Raw genomic sequence first — 16390 nt, forward strand, 5'->3', positions numbered from 1 at the left:
TGTGTTTCTACGGAAAGAAGGGCGAAGGGAGGAGTTTAACTACACTTAAGAGCTCAGTAAGACACGCCCTCCTATTACATGTTCTCAGATATTTCCATAGAAGGTATTACACTTGAAGAGGGGAAAAGATAAGCTGTTCATTATAAACACACAGTAGATTTCCATTTTATTGTGTTTCTGACTGCACCCATCTGAAATCACTGGGATTGCGAAGAAATAGGCAAAGAAAAGTCAATTTTCTTTTTATTCTTGCAGTTTTCTTATGGTGTTTTCTGTGCTTTCAGATTTTTCACAAGAGCAAAATATTAAAATTTGGAAACTGGACAAAAGTTTCCAAAGACAAGATGCAAATCTTCTGCCAAGCAGAAAATCAGTTTGATTCTCCTACACAGTTTCAAGACAATTATATCTGCTCCAGTCTGTGCCCATAAAAGAACACAGAAACTGGCAAAGGGGCAATGACAGGCTGGTAGATGTGTCCAGTCCTTCTCATTCATCTGAGGGGGGCTTCGTCTCCTATTACCTTCATGCAGGGCCCTGAGCCAGTCAGTGCCAATTGTGTTTGGTGTAAAGATGAGAAGTGCTTGTCCCTATGCAGTGGACACCACAAAGATTTTTTTCAAATTCTGCTCTGAAAACTTCAGGCACTCCTCCCGTGCTGCAACTCCAGCAGCAGAAGAGATGCTATTATATAGCATGTATAGGCATTCTGCAGCCCCATATCTACTTTCTCTACAGCTAAATAGATGCACATAGATAGATGCAAGTCTATGGCCTTATTACCACCACTGGCAGCTACATCAGTGTGGCATAAGTTGCTGGAGAATTCCTTAAAATGGATGTCATTAATCTGGACAAGTAGCATAGGAGCACACCTCATTATGTCATTAATAGTTTCAATAGTAAATTTATTCATTATTTTAATGATACTCCCCCTTTTCTGTAGGACACCTTTGCACTGGGCTGCAGCAGCAGGGAAAGCTGACTGTGTGCAGACACTGCTAGAGCTGGGGATAGACACCAGCCCTCGAGACATCAATGAAAACACTCCTCTGACATATGCAATGTACTGTGGGCACACAGCATGCATCAAGCTGCTGTCTCAGGAGAGCAGGTAAAGCAAAAGTTCACATCTCACTCACATGTTGCCACCAATTAGAAAACAAATTTATTGCTTTTTGTATGCTACTGAAGGGTTTGAGCCCTGGGTGATGTCTCCTCAATTCATATGCAATACTCAGTTCAAGTTTTCCACCAAAATAGCAATGTTAGAATTAGTCATCTACTGAAGATTCATCACTGCCGTTACGGTGCTAGTCTGCCGATCAGCAGAGGGTTCTGAACCAAGGAGATGTGAGTATAGCTCTTGCTCAGTCACCTTTGTGCAGAAAATTTATCTTACAGAATAATTTCAGCCCTCAGATATATGCTTTCCACTTTTTTGAAATCTCTGTGCACTAGCTGTGTGTTCATGTAGTCAGGCAGAGGGATAGACAGAACACAAAAGCAGCTTTGCCAGATAGACAATAAAATAAATTTCAAGTTTTCATCCTCAGGGTAAGGGCTTGGGAGTGTTTTCCTAGCCTTCCTTAGTTCTCTACCTTGATTGTCTCTTCTTATTCTGAGGTTTTTTTCTGTTAAAAAGTATAATTCTTTTACCATTGCTTACGATCTTCCTCTCTCCTTGTATTTCTCATGTTTCAGCAACTGTCATTTAATTCATTTCAGTTCTTCAACTTTGGTAAATGAGCATGCACTTATAAAGACATTTATCATCACACTTCTTTGTGCTTTCTCCTCTTTTCCAGTCAGCAGTTAGTATTATTTCCTGTGTTACAAATTCTGAGACATGGGTTACAGTACCTCTCCTTCTCCTCCTCCTCCTCCTCCTGCGCTCTGCCTGTCAAGAGTAGGTCTGAAACATTGATTAGTCAAAATCTCATCTAAAAACCACTACAGCAACACCACTGTAGGTAATTATCTTGATAGATCTTCTGAAAATGTGCCAGGCCTCTTTAGTACAGGCAAGGCAAGGCAAAGCAAGGCAAGGGGAAGGGGAAACGGGAAAGGGGAAAGGGAAAGGGAAAGGGAAAGGGAAAGGGAAAGGGAAAGGGAAAGGGAAAGGGAAAGGGAAAGGGAAAGGGAAGGAATGATGAACTAGTGCCTCTGTTACAGTGTTAGCAATGATTGTGCTGTTAGAAATACCATTTTCCAGATATGACATAATACAAAGACTACTTGGTTTTAAAGATCCCAGCATGTTCTTCTTGTTATTATTGGATCTTGCCTCACCATTAAGAATAATGATTCTGCAGCTGGTAGATGCTGAAGCCAGAATGTTTGGGTTTTTTCCTGATAGCTGCACTGAGCCTACATTAAGATGAGTGTAAGGCAATGAATCCCATAAGAAAGAGTGAAGTAACATGGTATCATTTTCAGTCTTTGTTAATTACAAATTTGGACTCCTAATTTTCTGCAAATGTGTCTGAACAGTATATACCCCATTTCACGGGCTAACACAGACAGTATTTTTTTCATTATTTGGCAATATGACATCATATTTTGATTTGTACTTCCAGTAGATCTGAGCCACTTCATCAGTTTCCCTCCCAGAACAACAGACTCCTAAAGAAAGAAGGACGATTCAGTATGCTGAACCACATCTTCTCTTGCAAAAAGAAGAAAGATGATCAGAAAACCAGTCAGAAGGAGAGAAGTAGAGACCGATATCCTAGAGAAGAGACCTCAGAAGTAGATGACATCATCACCACTTTTGATTGCATTATGGACACAAACTGCAAAGACATTCCAGATGAGTGTGTGACCACCGTTGACTTTAAAAGAAGGAGTACAGACACAAAGTACCTCATACCAGAAAAGAAGCAACCAGAGTGTCAGGGACTTCTGCCTGTCAGAACCCAAAGCCTCCCCCCAATTACTGCGGGCAATTCCTTCCTAACTGCTTCCCAGAGCACAATGTCAAGCTTCTCCTCCAGCACCAGCACCCACCATTTTGCACACAAGTCTCAAAAGAGTAGGAGTGAACACAACTTGCTGGGCCACAGAAGCAGCTGCCAGGCTTTGTTGGATGATCCCTGGAACACAGACTCTAACCAACTACTCTCCTACAAAGTCTGTACTAGGACTCCTTCAGGCAAACTGATAAATGGCTTAAACTCTGACAGATCTCACCACGTTCTTTTGTGCCCTCCCCGCCTTCCCTCACTTCCCAGTTCTCCATCAGGTAATTTCTTTCTTCTCTATGTCCCAAATCCTATAATCTCTACTGATGTGGCAAGCTGAGTCAGAAAAAATAGGTAAGTCTGACCCATGACATTTCTATTTCTTTAATATCTTTTTCAGTTTCTTCTCCCTGTATGTAGTAGCAGTCACAGATAGCATATGGACAGGACATCAGCTGACAGCTGAAGCAAGGTACTTAGGTGTGGGAAATAAGAGATCTAAGTAGGTCTGATGAGCAAGCAAAAAAGCAGGTAGTTAGGAAGCATGTAAGGTACCTGACCAAGGTAAGTGCCTCCAGATTACGTATGTGCTTTGTGAATTGCACGTTAACACCCACTGCCATGCCTGCTGTCTTGTGTCGGCATTTAGTCCTGGAAGTAGACGTGCAAGGGAACAGTACTGCCCTCAAATCTCTAACTGTGCTGAAAGCTGCTTCTGGATCCAACCAGGTAAGTCCATGTGTGCCATGCTGGATGGCTCTGCACCATGCCACTTTCCCCTTATAGACATATTCTGACTTCAGGCTGTAGTGTCACCCCTTCCCACTCCTCCCACGCTGAGTGCCAGCTCTTTGGTCTAATGTGCTGTTCTTACAGTTTCTCCAAAGCTGAATTCAGGTTGCTAAATTTACAGAGACGGAGTAAATGCTTTTATGTTGTGGTTTGGAAACTGTAATACAACAGTAATGAAGCAGAGCATCAGAATTCTGAAGTAAACTCAAAACCAGGGTTTGGCAGGATTTGGGATCTCGTACTTTGTTTGACTCACATCCATGTTTAAATTAATCTGGCTGGCTGGCCTGCATGCTGGAGTTTACTTCAATATATCGGTGTCTCCAGTTTCATCTCCTTTGGGATTAGTCCCTTGCCAAAATTAAACACATCTAGCATGCCTTCCAACCACTGTAATATCCAACTGAAAATGAAGCAAGCAAAAGCAATCCCCAAACTTACCAGTACACCATTACAAGGAGTAAACGTTACACAATAAGTTAATCCACCCTCACCCCAACAGGACATGAGCCGTTATCTTCCAGTGGAAAGATGAGTGAACAGAAACCCTGTCTGAGAAGAACCCTCAGTTAGGTCAGGTCACTATCTGAGCTTGCATGATAGTGCTAACTGTACTGACTCCTAAGCGAAGGGTTCTATAAAACAGCAAATATTTGTTCACATCTCTAATAATGAGAGTAGAGATGCCAATTTCAGAATGACAGATCATTCTACGTTGTGCAAATAAAGGCTGGAAATAGTTTTTCAGGGTAAAAAGGAACTATTCAAAAAGTTCCACTTCCTGAACATCAGGCTAGATTCCTGAAAGCTTGATAGACCTGGTCTATAGGTGTCACTACTTTTTACTGTGCACTTTTCAGCTATTCACTCAACCATACAAACCCAAAACTCCACATGGCTAGCAAGGATTGCTCCAGCGCGACTCTTTCTACACTGAACTCTGCAAGATTCAGCTCACATATGGAAGACGAGAAAACCTGCAGGGCTGCTTTGCAACCTAAATATGATAGGGTACAGTGAGGCTGAGATATTTGAGATCATTCACGTTGACAGTAGGAGGAGGAATGAACTCAAACTGGATAAACCAAACCCGAGGACAACTATGGGGAAACATTTCTTGGTGGAATTAGCTAGACTATGAATACATTTGATGTGGAAGTAACTACCATGTTATTTAAAATGTGATTATAGATTTTTCTTAAGACTGTAGAATACTGTATGGTTAAATCCTTGTTTGCTCTGGACAGAAGGACAGGTGGTTTTCTAGGAACATCCTATGACAAACAGCTGTAACCAGCTTAATCAGGACGGACCCTGTGCATCCACTCAGTGCTCCATGATCTGCACAGGGACTCAGTATAGAACCAGCAGTCTACATGCATGAATGAGGGCAAAATCATATTGATTATGGGAAATCTTCTAATTGTTACAACGGGAGCTGCCTTTGCATGTCCAAAGGAAGAGTAAGTCATTTTATCTCTGACAGTTTATCTCCCTCAGAGAAAAAAAAGTCTGAGTCTGCCTTAAGCCCAATTCTCTGTGTACCAGCTCCCTTTAACAAAACTTTCCAACAATAAAAAGATTCCTGTAGCTGGCAAAAAGGACTTCCACTGAAGCATGTGAATTAAAAGCTTGTAAGGAGGCAGAGAGTGTCTGACAGGAATACATTGCACAACCCAGATACTGTCTAACATTTCTTCACGATAAAAAGATCTGCTTATCCCTCTTCATGCCTATGTGTGTGGTTTAAATCTGTCTGCCCCTGTAATTAAAGCCACCTGACTTGCTGTGAATCAGAACTGCATTTACTGTATGAACTCCAGGGCTTCCAGGTCTCCAGTGCACTGTGTCTGCAGGATTTACAGGGATCAGAAGCAAAGTAAGCCTGGCTCCAGCCCAGCCAGCAGTGCTGTGCGGGCAGCTCTCTCTGAGGACGGATATTTCCTTGGTTTTTTTTCTGCAGGAGGCCTAGCTGAGGGAAAAAACAACATCTGGTCTTTGAAGGACACTGAAGTGTTAATACTCCCTTTCTCGAGTCATGACTGGGGGGGCTACATGTAATTTCCTAATCACTGAATATTCAGGGCAGGATTATGTGTATCAATAATCCAGGGGAACTCAATTTGAAAATTATTTTCTCAGCTGACACACAGTGTTGATTGTCTTGGATGACCATGCCTTTTATTAAAGTCAGAGCTAATTTTTGTGCTTACTGCTACTAAGGCAGCTGGCACATAGATGGGGATTTTTGGAGGTTTTTTGTTCTGTTCTCTGTGCTCCTGGAAATGAAAGATGAGTCAGTTTACTAGCTGAGCCTTAACGCTTACACAAAGGGGAGAGGTTGCTGTGGGTAGCAATGAGACTTACCTTACTATCATGCCACTGGTTTCTTACAGAATAACTACTTTGTCTTGCCCTCTGCTGGGGAGAGCAAAGATAGACTATACCAAAAACTACTGTCAATATTGCAAGAGTGCTTGCCAGCCACAGTGCTGAGCTGGCATCTACAATCTGAAGCATTTTGTATTTATGAGCTTTGCAATCATCTCTTTTTGCAAAATGTACTGCCATCTACTTTCCACAGGGAAAATGGTGTAAGTAGAGAAATTCCAAGTGATATGGGTAAAAGGAAGCCTGTCTCAAATGTAAGGCAGCTTTTACCACCCTCTAACCAGCTGCAGCCTCCTCCCATCACCCACTCATCTCTTAGATTACTAACCTTCCGGGTCTAAGGCAATACTTTATTACAGGTTTTATTACAGCAGCCCAGTACCTTCTATTTGCTTGAACATGTAATGCAAAAAATAGGCTATTATTAAGCTTATGTTGGCATAAGCAGTGTGGTGTAGTCCAACAGGAAGCAGTTCTTGGCCAGGAAAGAGTAGAGCAAAGCTGATCACTGTGGCTATTTCTTTCTCAAACTGAAGGACTGATTTACAGTAGGACATTCATCATAATGTTTACAACTTTTCCACAAAACACACCACAATGTGTTTCACCTAACTAAATGCAAAGGAAAATCAAAGAACAACCTGTAAAAAATGTCAGAAAATGAAATGCAGAACAGTCCTGCATATTTTGTAATAATGAAATTGCTTCCTTTCCATTTCATTCAAAAGTAAATGCCATCATAAATATGTTCTTGGGGATGACAAAAATGATGTCTTAAAGAAAGAAAAACTTTTTTCTCTGCTATTATGTGGAGCAGATAGAAAAGAAGAGCAGAAGAATATTTCCACTTGATGCCACAACTTTTAGACAAGGATTCTTTTCCAAGCATTCATATCAGCCTTGCAAACATGATACAAACATTTGTACTGTTGTTTTGCTGCCAGATATCCCCATTTATGGAATAAACATATCTTCTGATAGAAAAAACAATCTCCCATCATCAAAGCCATAATGGTACATACATAATAAGCCATTAGTTCTCAGCATAACCATCACTGAAACCAACATAACTCGAATTGCACTAGTGGGAGCAGCAGGCTTGATTATCTGCTATTTTGGAATTGATATATTTATTTCTTTGTGCACAGTGGATGCGATGTCTAGAGAATAAATTTACCAACTTTTGCACCCACTTTTTCATCACCCTGGAGAAGTGTTAAAGACTAAATAAAGAGTAAAAGATGGGAAAAGGAAACCAAAGTCTGTTTCTATCAGACATGGGTCATCCATAAGAGATTCATCATGCTTTAGCCCAATACACATCAGCTTTATCCACAGGATCCAGTAGATTGGTCCAATGTCTATCAACTGCTGTGGTCTTTGGACCAGAATCTTGCTCCATGCTGAGCTGCAGGCTGCACTATAACATGGCGTTTGTCTGATAAACACCACTTTAGCTCCTTTCACACAGAATTCATTTAGTCAGTAACGTAGTTACAGCAGCCGGACAACTACTTCAGTGCACCTCTAGGAAACTGTTCTACAACTATTTTTCTATAGCTTTATCTTGTACAGCCCAGGAATAATTAGGTATTTTCAAGTACCAACTACAAAGCCACAAAGGCAATTTATATCATTCCATTTCTTCCTATTGCTTAAGATGTCCTACTACATCCAGCCTGTGTCCCCCCTCGTCTCTCTGCCGACAGAGCATATGCTTGCTCTGCAATGAGCTATGTTGCAATGCCATGCTGGATGAGCAGCTGTTTGGCAAGACAGCTCAAAACTCTTTACAAGGCTCATCTCAGATATGGGGATTACAAAAAATAAAAATTTGAGGGACTCATGCATCACAGAATAAGATCAACACAGGAAAAGGATCTGGGGAAAATGTTGATCTGGTGCTTCAGTTTCTACTTTTTTAATAATATTTGATGTGTCATTTACGTAGCAAAATGCATTACATCATCTAACATACTGTCTTTTTTAATAGTACTAGACCAAATTTAACTTTAATCTTAGCCAGTGAAATGCCACAGTTATCCAATTAACCTTTCATTTTCCAGTATCTCTTCTTTTTGGTAAAAATGAAATTGTCATAAATATAGTTTAATAAGAAATCAGTATCAGTTTATATCAGTTCCACTATGTTCTCATCTGCAGAAAAACCCTCTCAAAGCTCATCTTTACTGCTGATAGACTTCCACCAGTCTCATGTTCCAACCAGCAGTTGAACTCCATTTGTGTTCTAGTACTTAAAAAGGCTGAGGCCCTATTAAAAAAATTTGCAAACTAAAGCTTCAATTCTGAAATCAAATCCATCTAGTTGAATATTTCTACAAATTTAGTGTCCAAATATTCTTACATCGACCTAGCTACTGGACTGTGCCTGTTTTAAGACCAATTACTATATTATATGAGGGAAAGTGATAAGGGTACACATGAAGGTTATATTAAATCAGTCACTGTTTTTAATGAATGTAAAGAGAACAAAGCAACAGTTTTTTTCAGTTGGTGGTTTTTTGTTATTACATATTTCTGAGAATTCCTAAGTTTTCTTTTTTACTAGAAGCCAGAGATCTACAGTGTACCATTATTTTCATATGGTAACAGATTCTCTTTTTCTTTCACAGGTAAAAATTTTCAACAGATGTCCATAGACCAACCCAAAATAAAAAATCTTACTCCTATACGGAACAGCCTAGCTCCCATACCCAACTGTGCTCACAAAAGTAAGTATGGGCAAGTCTCAGTTATGGTATCATACTGTGTGCCTCCATCACTGGCATCTGGCAGCTTGAGAGAGGTTTCATGTTCCATTTTCACAGCATCGTAGAATGGCTGACATTGGAAAGCACCTTTGGAGATTGTCTAGTCTAACCCCCCTGTCCATAGAGAGGTCACCTACAGCAGGTTGCTCAGGATCACATCCAGTTAGGTTTTAAATATCTCTAAGGATGGGGACTACACAACTTCTCTGGGCAACCTGTTCCAGTGTTTGACCACCCTCAGAGTAAAAAAGTTTCTTCTTACTTATTTGTGTCCATTGACTCTTTTCCCTTCATAGGACACCACTGAGAAGAGTCTGTGTCCCTCTTCATTACTCCCCCCAGTCAAGGCATCTATACATATTGACAAGATCCCCTGAGCTGCCTTCTCTTCTCAAGGCTGAACAGTCCCAGTTCTTTCAGCCTCCCCTTTGAGGCTGGACACTCCAATCCCTTCATCATCTCCATCACCCTTCATTGGACGTGCTCCAGTACGTCCGTGTCTCTCGTCTACTGGGAGCCCCAGAACTGGACACAGCACTCCAGATGTGTCTCACCAGTGCTGAGTAGAGGGGAAGGATCACCTCCCACAGTCTGCTGGCAACACTTTCCCTAATGCAGCCCTGGATGCCGTTGGCTGTCTTTGCCACAAGGGCACATTGCTGGCTCATGTTCAGCTTGGTGTCTATCAGTGCCCCCAAGTCCATTTCTGACAAGCTCCTTTTCAGCTGTTTGATCCTCAGCATGTATTGGTGCAGGGAGTTATTCCTCCCCAGGTGCAGGAGTTCACATTTCCCTTTGTAAGAGTTTTGTCTGTCCATTTCTCCAGCCTGTCAAGGTCTCTCTGAATGGCAGCACACACATCTGCTCTATCAGCCACTCCTCCCAGTTTCATATCATTTGCAAACTTGCAGAAGGTGCACTCTGCCCCATCGTCTAAGTCACTAATGAAGACATTAAATAGTATTAGCCCCAGTATCAACTCCTGGGGTATTCCACTAGTGACTGGCCCACCTCCAGCTGGACTTTGTGCTGCTCATCACACCCTTTTTCTCCAATGAGTTTCATCGAGTTGGCCTAGCAGAAGCAATGTTCATCAGTACAGAGGAGAGTTTGGTGCTACATTTGTTTTCCAGAGCAGAGGTGACTGGAATTCTCACAGACACAGGATTTTTCACTCTCGATTTCACTCTCAATTGCATATGCCTGTATGACTGTGGTAGCTTTTCATAGGGAGCAGGACATGATGTAACATGACTTACAGGATGTAAAGAGATGGATGACAACAGCCTAATGACTGCATGGCAGAGAAAGGTTGGATATGTGAGATGAAAGCCAGGATAAGGAATGACTCTTCTGCAGACAGCATGAAAAATATCATGACACTGATTTTTGTGTCCTTTTGCTAGCAAAAATTAAAGGGAAGAGGATTAGAACAAGACCATCAAGTTTCCAAAAACTTTGTCATTTTCTGAACGTTACATAGGTGAAAAGATGTTCTATCTCCCTCTGTCTTAAACACAGATAGACTAGCTTTTACATGAAGACGGGAATCATTAATTTCTCTCATTCTAACAGCAACTGGTTTAGGTAGCTTCTGTAACACAGGAGATAAAATAAAGGGATTGAGAGAGCAGCAGCCTTTTTTTTCTCTGCACTTTCAGCCAGCTCCTCATTCCCAAGGCAGTAAGAAGCAAGGTCCCAAAGAGCAGGGAAAGCCTCACCCTGCTCCCACAGCCCCAGCAGAGTGTCAAGACTTAGTGAGTGTCCCAGGCTGGATCCAGCCAGCGACTGGGGTGTTCTTCACATACTGCCCTACTCCCAGCAGTATCCTGCCCTCACATTCTTGTGCTCCACTAAGCACAAATCCCCGAATGTATTTTGGATGACAATTTGCAGTTTACTATTTCTCATCCTGAAGATCAGACAGGTCCTAAAGCATTCACATTTCAGAGCTAAATTTAAGATTCATTGCCTCTTATGATCTGAGTTTCAGAAGCAATTCTGCAGCTATAACAATATTACTAAAAACGAAACAGCAGAGGTAGCTTTATAGGGAACATCAGATTGGGTAGGGGAAATGCAGAATCCTGCACTGCTGCTGCACAGTAAATAAGAGAGGAAGAAGAAAAGTAGAGATATGTGGAATACTGAGGTGCTATTCTCTGCCTGCTCAGAGGACAGAAATAATCTAACTGCTTTCAAAACCCCAGCTCAAAGTCTTCTATTTTAAGCTTTCTACTAATGTTCTCTGTGCCTTCTAGTTAAAACATAGTGGTAAGCAAAATCCTAAAAAAAAAAATTTCATAATCACTGGTGTTCTTGCAGTAATTCATACAAACAGCCAGGATTTTAGTTCTAGTCTCATGCCAAAAACTGTGTTTTACAAATAAGATACAATTATCACAGTTAATAATCATGGTTTAATTAACTAACACAGCACATTTATCTAGGTGCCATTACTGCTTGAACATCAGTTCAAGCCAGTAACAGAAAAGCAAAGTTATTTGCAAAATAGATTACATTTCTTCTTTGTTAACACAAATGACACATTTGATCCTGGAGCTTTCCAAATAACTGTTTCAGAGCCAAGATTTCACTCATTCTCCCTCCAGCCCTAAAAATATTACTGTTCTGGACACAGACTTTATCCAGGCAAACGGCTCCAGTAACAAAGTTTGAATATAAAGATTTGTGTTTCTCTAATATTTTTGTTACACAAAATGTGTGTTAAAAACATGCAACAAAGCCAGTGGGAAAAAAAAAAGCAACCAGGGGGCTAGGACAATAAAATAAGCACAAATTAGAAAGAGAACTGAAACTACTCAGAGATTAACAGAAAGAAGAAACATCTCCCAAAAAAAGGAAGGGCAATGAAAAAAAGGAAGAGATGCTTTAATCTCTAAGCAAAAACATTTAAAAATACAAGTTAGCAAGAGGATAATAGGAATGAAACAGTAGCCTAGGGAAAGTGTACTTGAGTGACTTTAAACCAGTTTATAAACTACACCCTCCAGATGTTCCCAGGGCCAAAGAGGTCCTTCACATGGCTTCTTGAGTAGCCTCAACACAGCCTGGCTTCTCTGTTATTCTGCATGCTGCTGTTCCACCCCCAGCACACCCTTTCTGTCTCATCACAGACTCTCCCAAGGACCCCTGGAAAAAAGGCTTACAACTATCACACACCGCTTACACAATGCCAAAATAATTTTCCAAACAAATATGGGGCTTCTAGAGAATTCTCTGCTGCTCTCACTTCTTCATGTGGTGTAGAAGGTCTGAAGCCATAATGCGGTTATTAGTTATTGAACAAACAAACAAAAAAAGATCTATTTCTGCAGGTCATTTAATATTTTCTGGGGATCAGTGGTTGTTTTTGCTGTTATTCATTATGATTTGAAGTTTCTTCTTTCGCAAGTTAACAGCAAAGGATTCCACAAAGCACCCTCCTCTCTGCAGAGGGCCACTATGGTCCACTGCTTGCAAAAGGAAGAGAGTCTAAGAGTCATCCCTTCTGCTGGAGTACATACTCCTTGGGCAATGCCTCCCTGACAGCCTTATTCTTGCCTCTGCAGTCTGTAATAGCAGCCACTTGAGAGTCACTACGGAGTGGAAATGGCTTCCTGAATTAGTAGTTCTTATTGTATCACTAGGTCCTTGGTAGCTGACTGTGCCCTCTGAACGTGAATAATTACTGTTGCTTTTGCTGTACATAGCTTCTGGATGTATGGCAACCGGCCTTAAGGGTTCTGTCTCTCACAGACCCCAGTGCTGGGTCCAGGCTCGTGTGTTTCAATACATAAACTAATAGCAGTCATTAGATGTATTATTTCAAAGCCATCCATGTACCAGTCCTGAAATCCTTATCAAATATTCTAAACTGAGTACAGTATGTAGGACTAGGTGGAAAGCATTGATGTTTGGATGCTGGTTTTTACTTCTTTGAATGAGCATGGGATTGTGATGGCTACCTGGTCATGGGGGTGTAGTTAAACTACACTGCTTTTGCCCTACTTAAACCTATCATTAAGGGCTTATCTAGTACGTAAAGTGTTCTGGAGATATTTTACACAGGTGTAAACTTTGAATGCATGAACATATGCCTATGCTCCAAAGAGGGAAACAAGTGAGCCTCTCAATATGCATTTGGTTTACACAACAGAATTTCAATGAACTCAAAGCATTCTATCATGTGCCAGAAAACAAATGGGCTCATTTATTGTATTTAGCCCTGCCTGATTCACACAAATTCAATACGAACTAAAGCAAAGTATTAATGTTTGGGGTTTTTTCATGCAAAGGAGAACTAAGCGATTTCCTGAACTTCTGAACATGAATGAACCTTGAATATGACCTGTGAATTACACTACATTGCCAAAGGCCAGGTAGCTTTAGTAAACACTGCCTGCTCAGGCCATCACAATTTGAATTGTACTGAAATTAGCATGGAAAGAAAAAAAGAATCTACCGATTTTTTAAATCCTCTCTATAAAGATTCTGCTTTGCCCAAAATAGATACCTCGTGAGTCTTAGAGAATTACTGCTCCTGATAAATAAATAATGAATGATGAAATGAGTATATGGCATATGGTACAAGGGAATATGGCAAGGAGAACTTCAGCCTCTTTTGCACAATGTATATAGTAAAAAAACACATAGATGCAAAGCTTTTTCAGTGCCCACTGCAGACATTAGAGAGGTAACATTTGTTTTTAACAGGGAGAATTTCTGACTTATTAATTATATACTACGTAAATCTACAGACTCAGAGGGCTTGCATGACAAGACTGGTGTGCTTCTGCTTTACCGAGGCACAGAAGCTGCAGGGTTTCTGCTTGAACTTCTTCAATATATTTCTGACTCGGGCACAGTCTGTGTCCCCAGTTACCTGCAGGACTGTTACTCCCCTAGCCAGTTACTCCCCATCTTGCATTTGGACTTTTGGTGGTTTGGGATTTCTTTGTTTGTTTGTTTTCCCTAAGTAGTGGTTTGCATTTGCCTTTGCTGAGTTTTGTTATCTGAATTTCTTACTGTTTCTCCAATTTATCAAGGTCATTTTGCATTGTAAACTTGTTCTCTGGAAATTACACCTTGACTGCCTTTTTTTCATCACGTGTGTGTCCATGTTATAATAATGAATCTACCTTATTTTTTTTGAAAATTTGTGACAAAGTTAAAAATCCTTCCTTATTAAAACTACATAATTTCTCTCTTCTCCTGCATCCACACCACCCATGTCCTGGTTATTCTTTTTGATGTTGCTTGATGAGCAGGCAGACTTCATAGGTTCAAAGATTCACTTCTGAGAAACACCAACTGTGGGCAGGATTTTAAGTATTTAGGATTTTTTTAGGTTAGGTTAACTGGCTTGAAATTCCTTAAGTCCTCTTTTCTTGTCTTTTTATTCTACAGTCCTCAAGAAACTCCATCCACTATTCTACCTATAAGTTTCCCAAGTGTGCTGAACCTTTAGTTTGGTTTGGGGACTTTTTTTAACGTCAAAATTGACTTGTAAGGTCCATCTTATCACAGGTGCATTGACTGCAGTAGTTACTCAGTTCATACCAGTTGATTATGTGGTCTATTATTTCTAAAAAAAATTAGTTCATTTATCAGTTTACCCTCTATTAAAATGGTCCAAAACTAGATTAACTTCAGATGTTTCTCTGGAATTACACAAGATTTTCATTGGGTTAAGAGGTAATACTCTTCTCTGTTCCTCATTTCTGTAGAATTTCCGTGAACCTGCACCAGGAAAATTCCTGTCAGAGATTATGAAAAGGGAATAGTCAAAGGGGCTGCCAGGAAAAATGCAAACATGAACACTCAGGTTTTCATTGGAGTTGACTAGGAAATGGAATGATAATGACAGGCTGAGATGGTCACCTTCTGAGCAGAGTGCTTTATACCAGGATTCTTCCTGCATGTAAAGAACCAGGACACAAGCATGACACCAATCTGAGGACAAGTGGTTGGCTCAGAAAATAGGTTTTAATACCTGACCACTAGGAAGCATTTGTGATTAGTTTCGAAGAATGAAGCCAGCAAAATACACAGAGAATCCAAATGACTTTTTGGAGGCTGCCATGACTAGTAAGATGAAACTCAAACTAGAACATCTCAGAGGAAAACGATAGCCTCTCATATATTCATCGCAACAGATGCAGATGGAGGGAAATCACAGATGGAACGAGAATGCAACCAAGGAAAAATTAACGTGAAAAGTTGCAAGGAAGATTCTGTAGCCAAAACAGAGATGGTGTTAACTCCAGTAGGGAACTATTCATATGGTAAAACTGACAAACCTGAACTGTTTGTATACAAAGAGCTTGTGAATAAAATGGAGAATTAAATTAAAAGCTGGGCAGAGCTTTTAATTCCAAGGCAGAGAAAAATAGGCCTACAATTACTGTTTTGAATTCTTCTTTTAAAAAATTAGGAAATTAGTTAGTGAGTTGCCTGAATGAAGGAGCTTGAGGATTTCAATTTAGAGAAGATACAGAACTATATTAACTTTAAAGCACAAACAATGTTACACTGGTGAGTGTAAGGTGGAGATTGAGGATGACCTAAATCCGCAGTTTCTTACAAGACCGCCGACGCACACAAGATGTAAAACAGCTGTGGCTCTTGTGTTTCAGTGTGCGTTGTAGTGTGCTACAGGGTAATGGGCTACTTTTGTGGCCTGTGACTTGCAGAGCACGTGTGGACCTATCTTCATGATTAACTGTGCCTAGAGCAACCCAGACACAGTGTCCTACGTTCTTCCATTTCGTCTTCCTAAGATTTTGATAGCAATTTACCCTGGGTAATAGAGCATCCTCTAAACCACAAAGGTTTTGGTAAAAATAATACATTCCCATGGAACGTTTCTGTTTCAGTCAGCCTGTGGTTTTTGATGAAAAAATGTCTTGTGGAAATCTCTCTAAAAAAACCAAGTCTCCTTCAGACAAACTATAGATTCTCTGCTTATCAAAGGTAAACCTTTGAACTTATCAAGGCTTATTGATCACCAAACACAAAGTTAAATTGCTTAACACTGGACTTATAGAATCATAGAATCATAGAATAGTTTGGGTTGGAAGGGACTTCTAAAGGTCATCTAGTCCAACCCCCCTGCCGTGGGCAGGGATATCTTCAACTAGATCAGGTTGCTCAGGGCCTCGTCCAACCTGACCTTGAATGTTTCCAGGGATGGGGCATCCACCACCTCTCTGGGCAACCTCTGCCAGTGTTTCACCACCCTCAGCATAAAAAATGTCTTCCTTCTATCTAGTATAAATCTACCCCCCTTTAGTTTAAAGCCATTCCCCCTTGTCCCATCACAACAGGCCCTGCTAAGAAGTCTGCCACCATCTTTTTTATAAGCCCCTTTAAGTACTGATAGGCTGCAAGAAGGTCTCCCCGAAGCCGCCGCTTCTCTAGGCTGAACAACCCCAACTCTCTCAGCCTTTCTTCATAGGAGAGGTGTTCCAT

At 40.8% G+C, this 16390-nt stretch overlaps 1 protein-coding gene across 1 annotated transcript in view; it reads left to right on the forward strand.

Moving 5' to 3' along the window:
- Nucleotides 1-16390, forward strand: part of ANKRD55 (ankyrin repeat domain 55) — a 52507-nt gene that overhangs the window by 33096 nt on the left and 3021 nt on the right. Inside the window, exons 8-10 of the mRNA XM_009326929.1 lie at nt 947-1114; nt 2580-3244; nt 8780-8878. Of these exons, the coding sequence (XP_009325204.1) occupies nt 947-1114; nt 2580-3244; nt 8780-8878 (932 nt within the window). The remainder of the gene's footprint in view (nt 1-946; nt 1115-2579; nt 3245-8779; nt 8879-16390) is intronic.

Source organism: Pygoscelis adeliae, unplaced genomic scaffold, assembly GCF_000699105.1.
Source record: "Pygoscelis adeliae isolate BGI_AS28 unplaced genomic scaffold, ASM69910v1 Scaffold116, whole genome shotgun sequence".
Classification (NCBI taxonomy): domain Eukaryota; kingdom Metazoa; phylum Chordata; class Aves; order Sphenisciformes; family Spheniscidae; genus Pygoscelis; species Pygoscelis adeliae.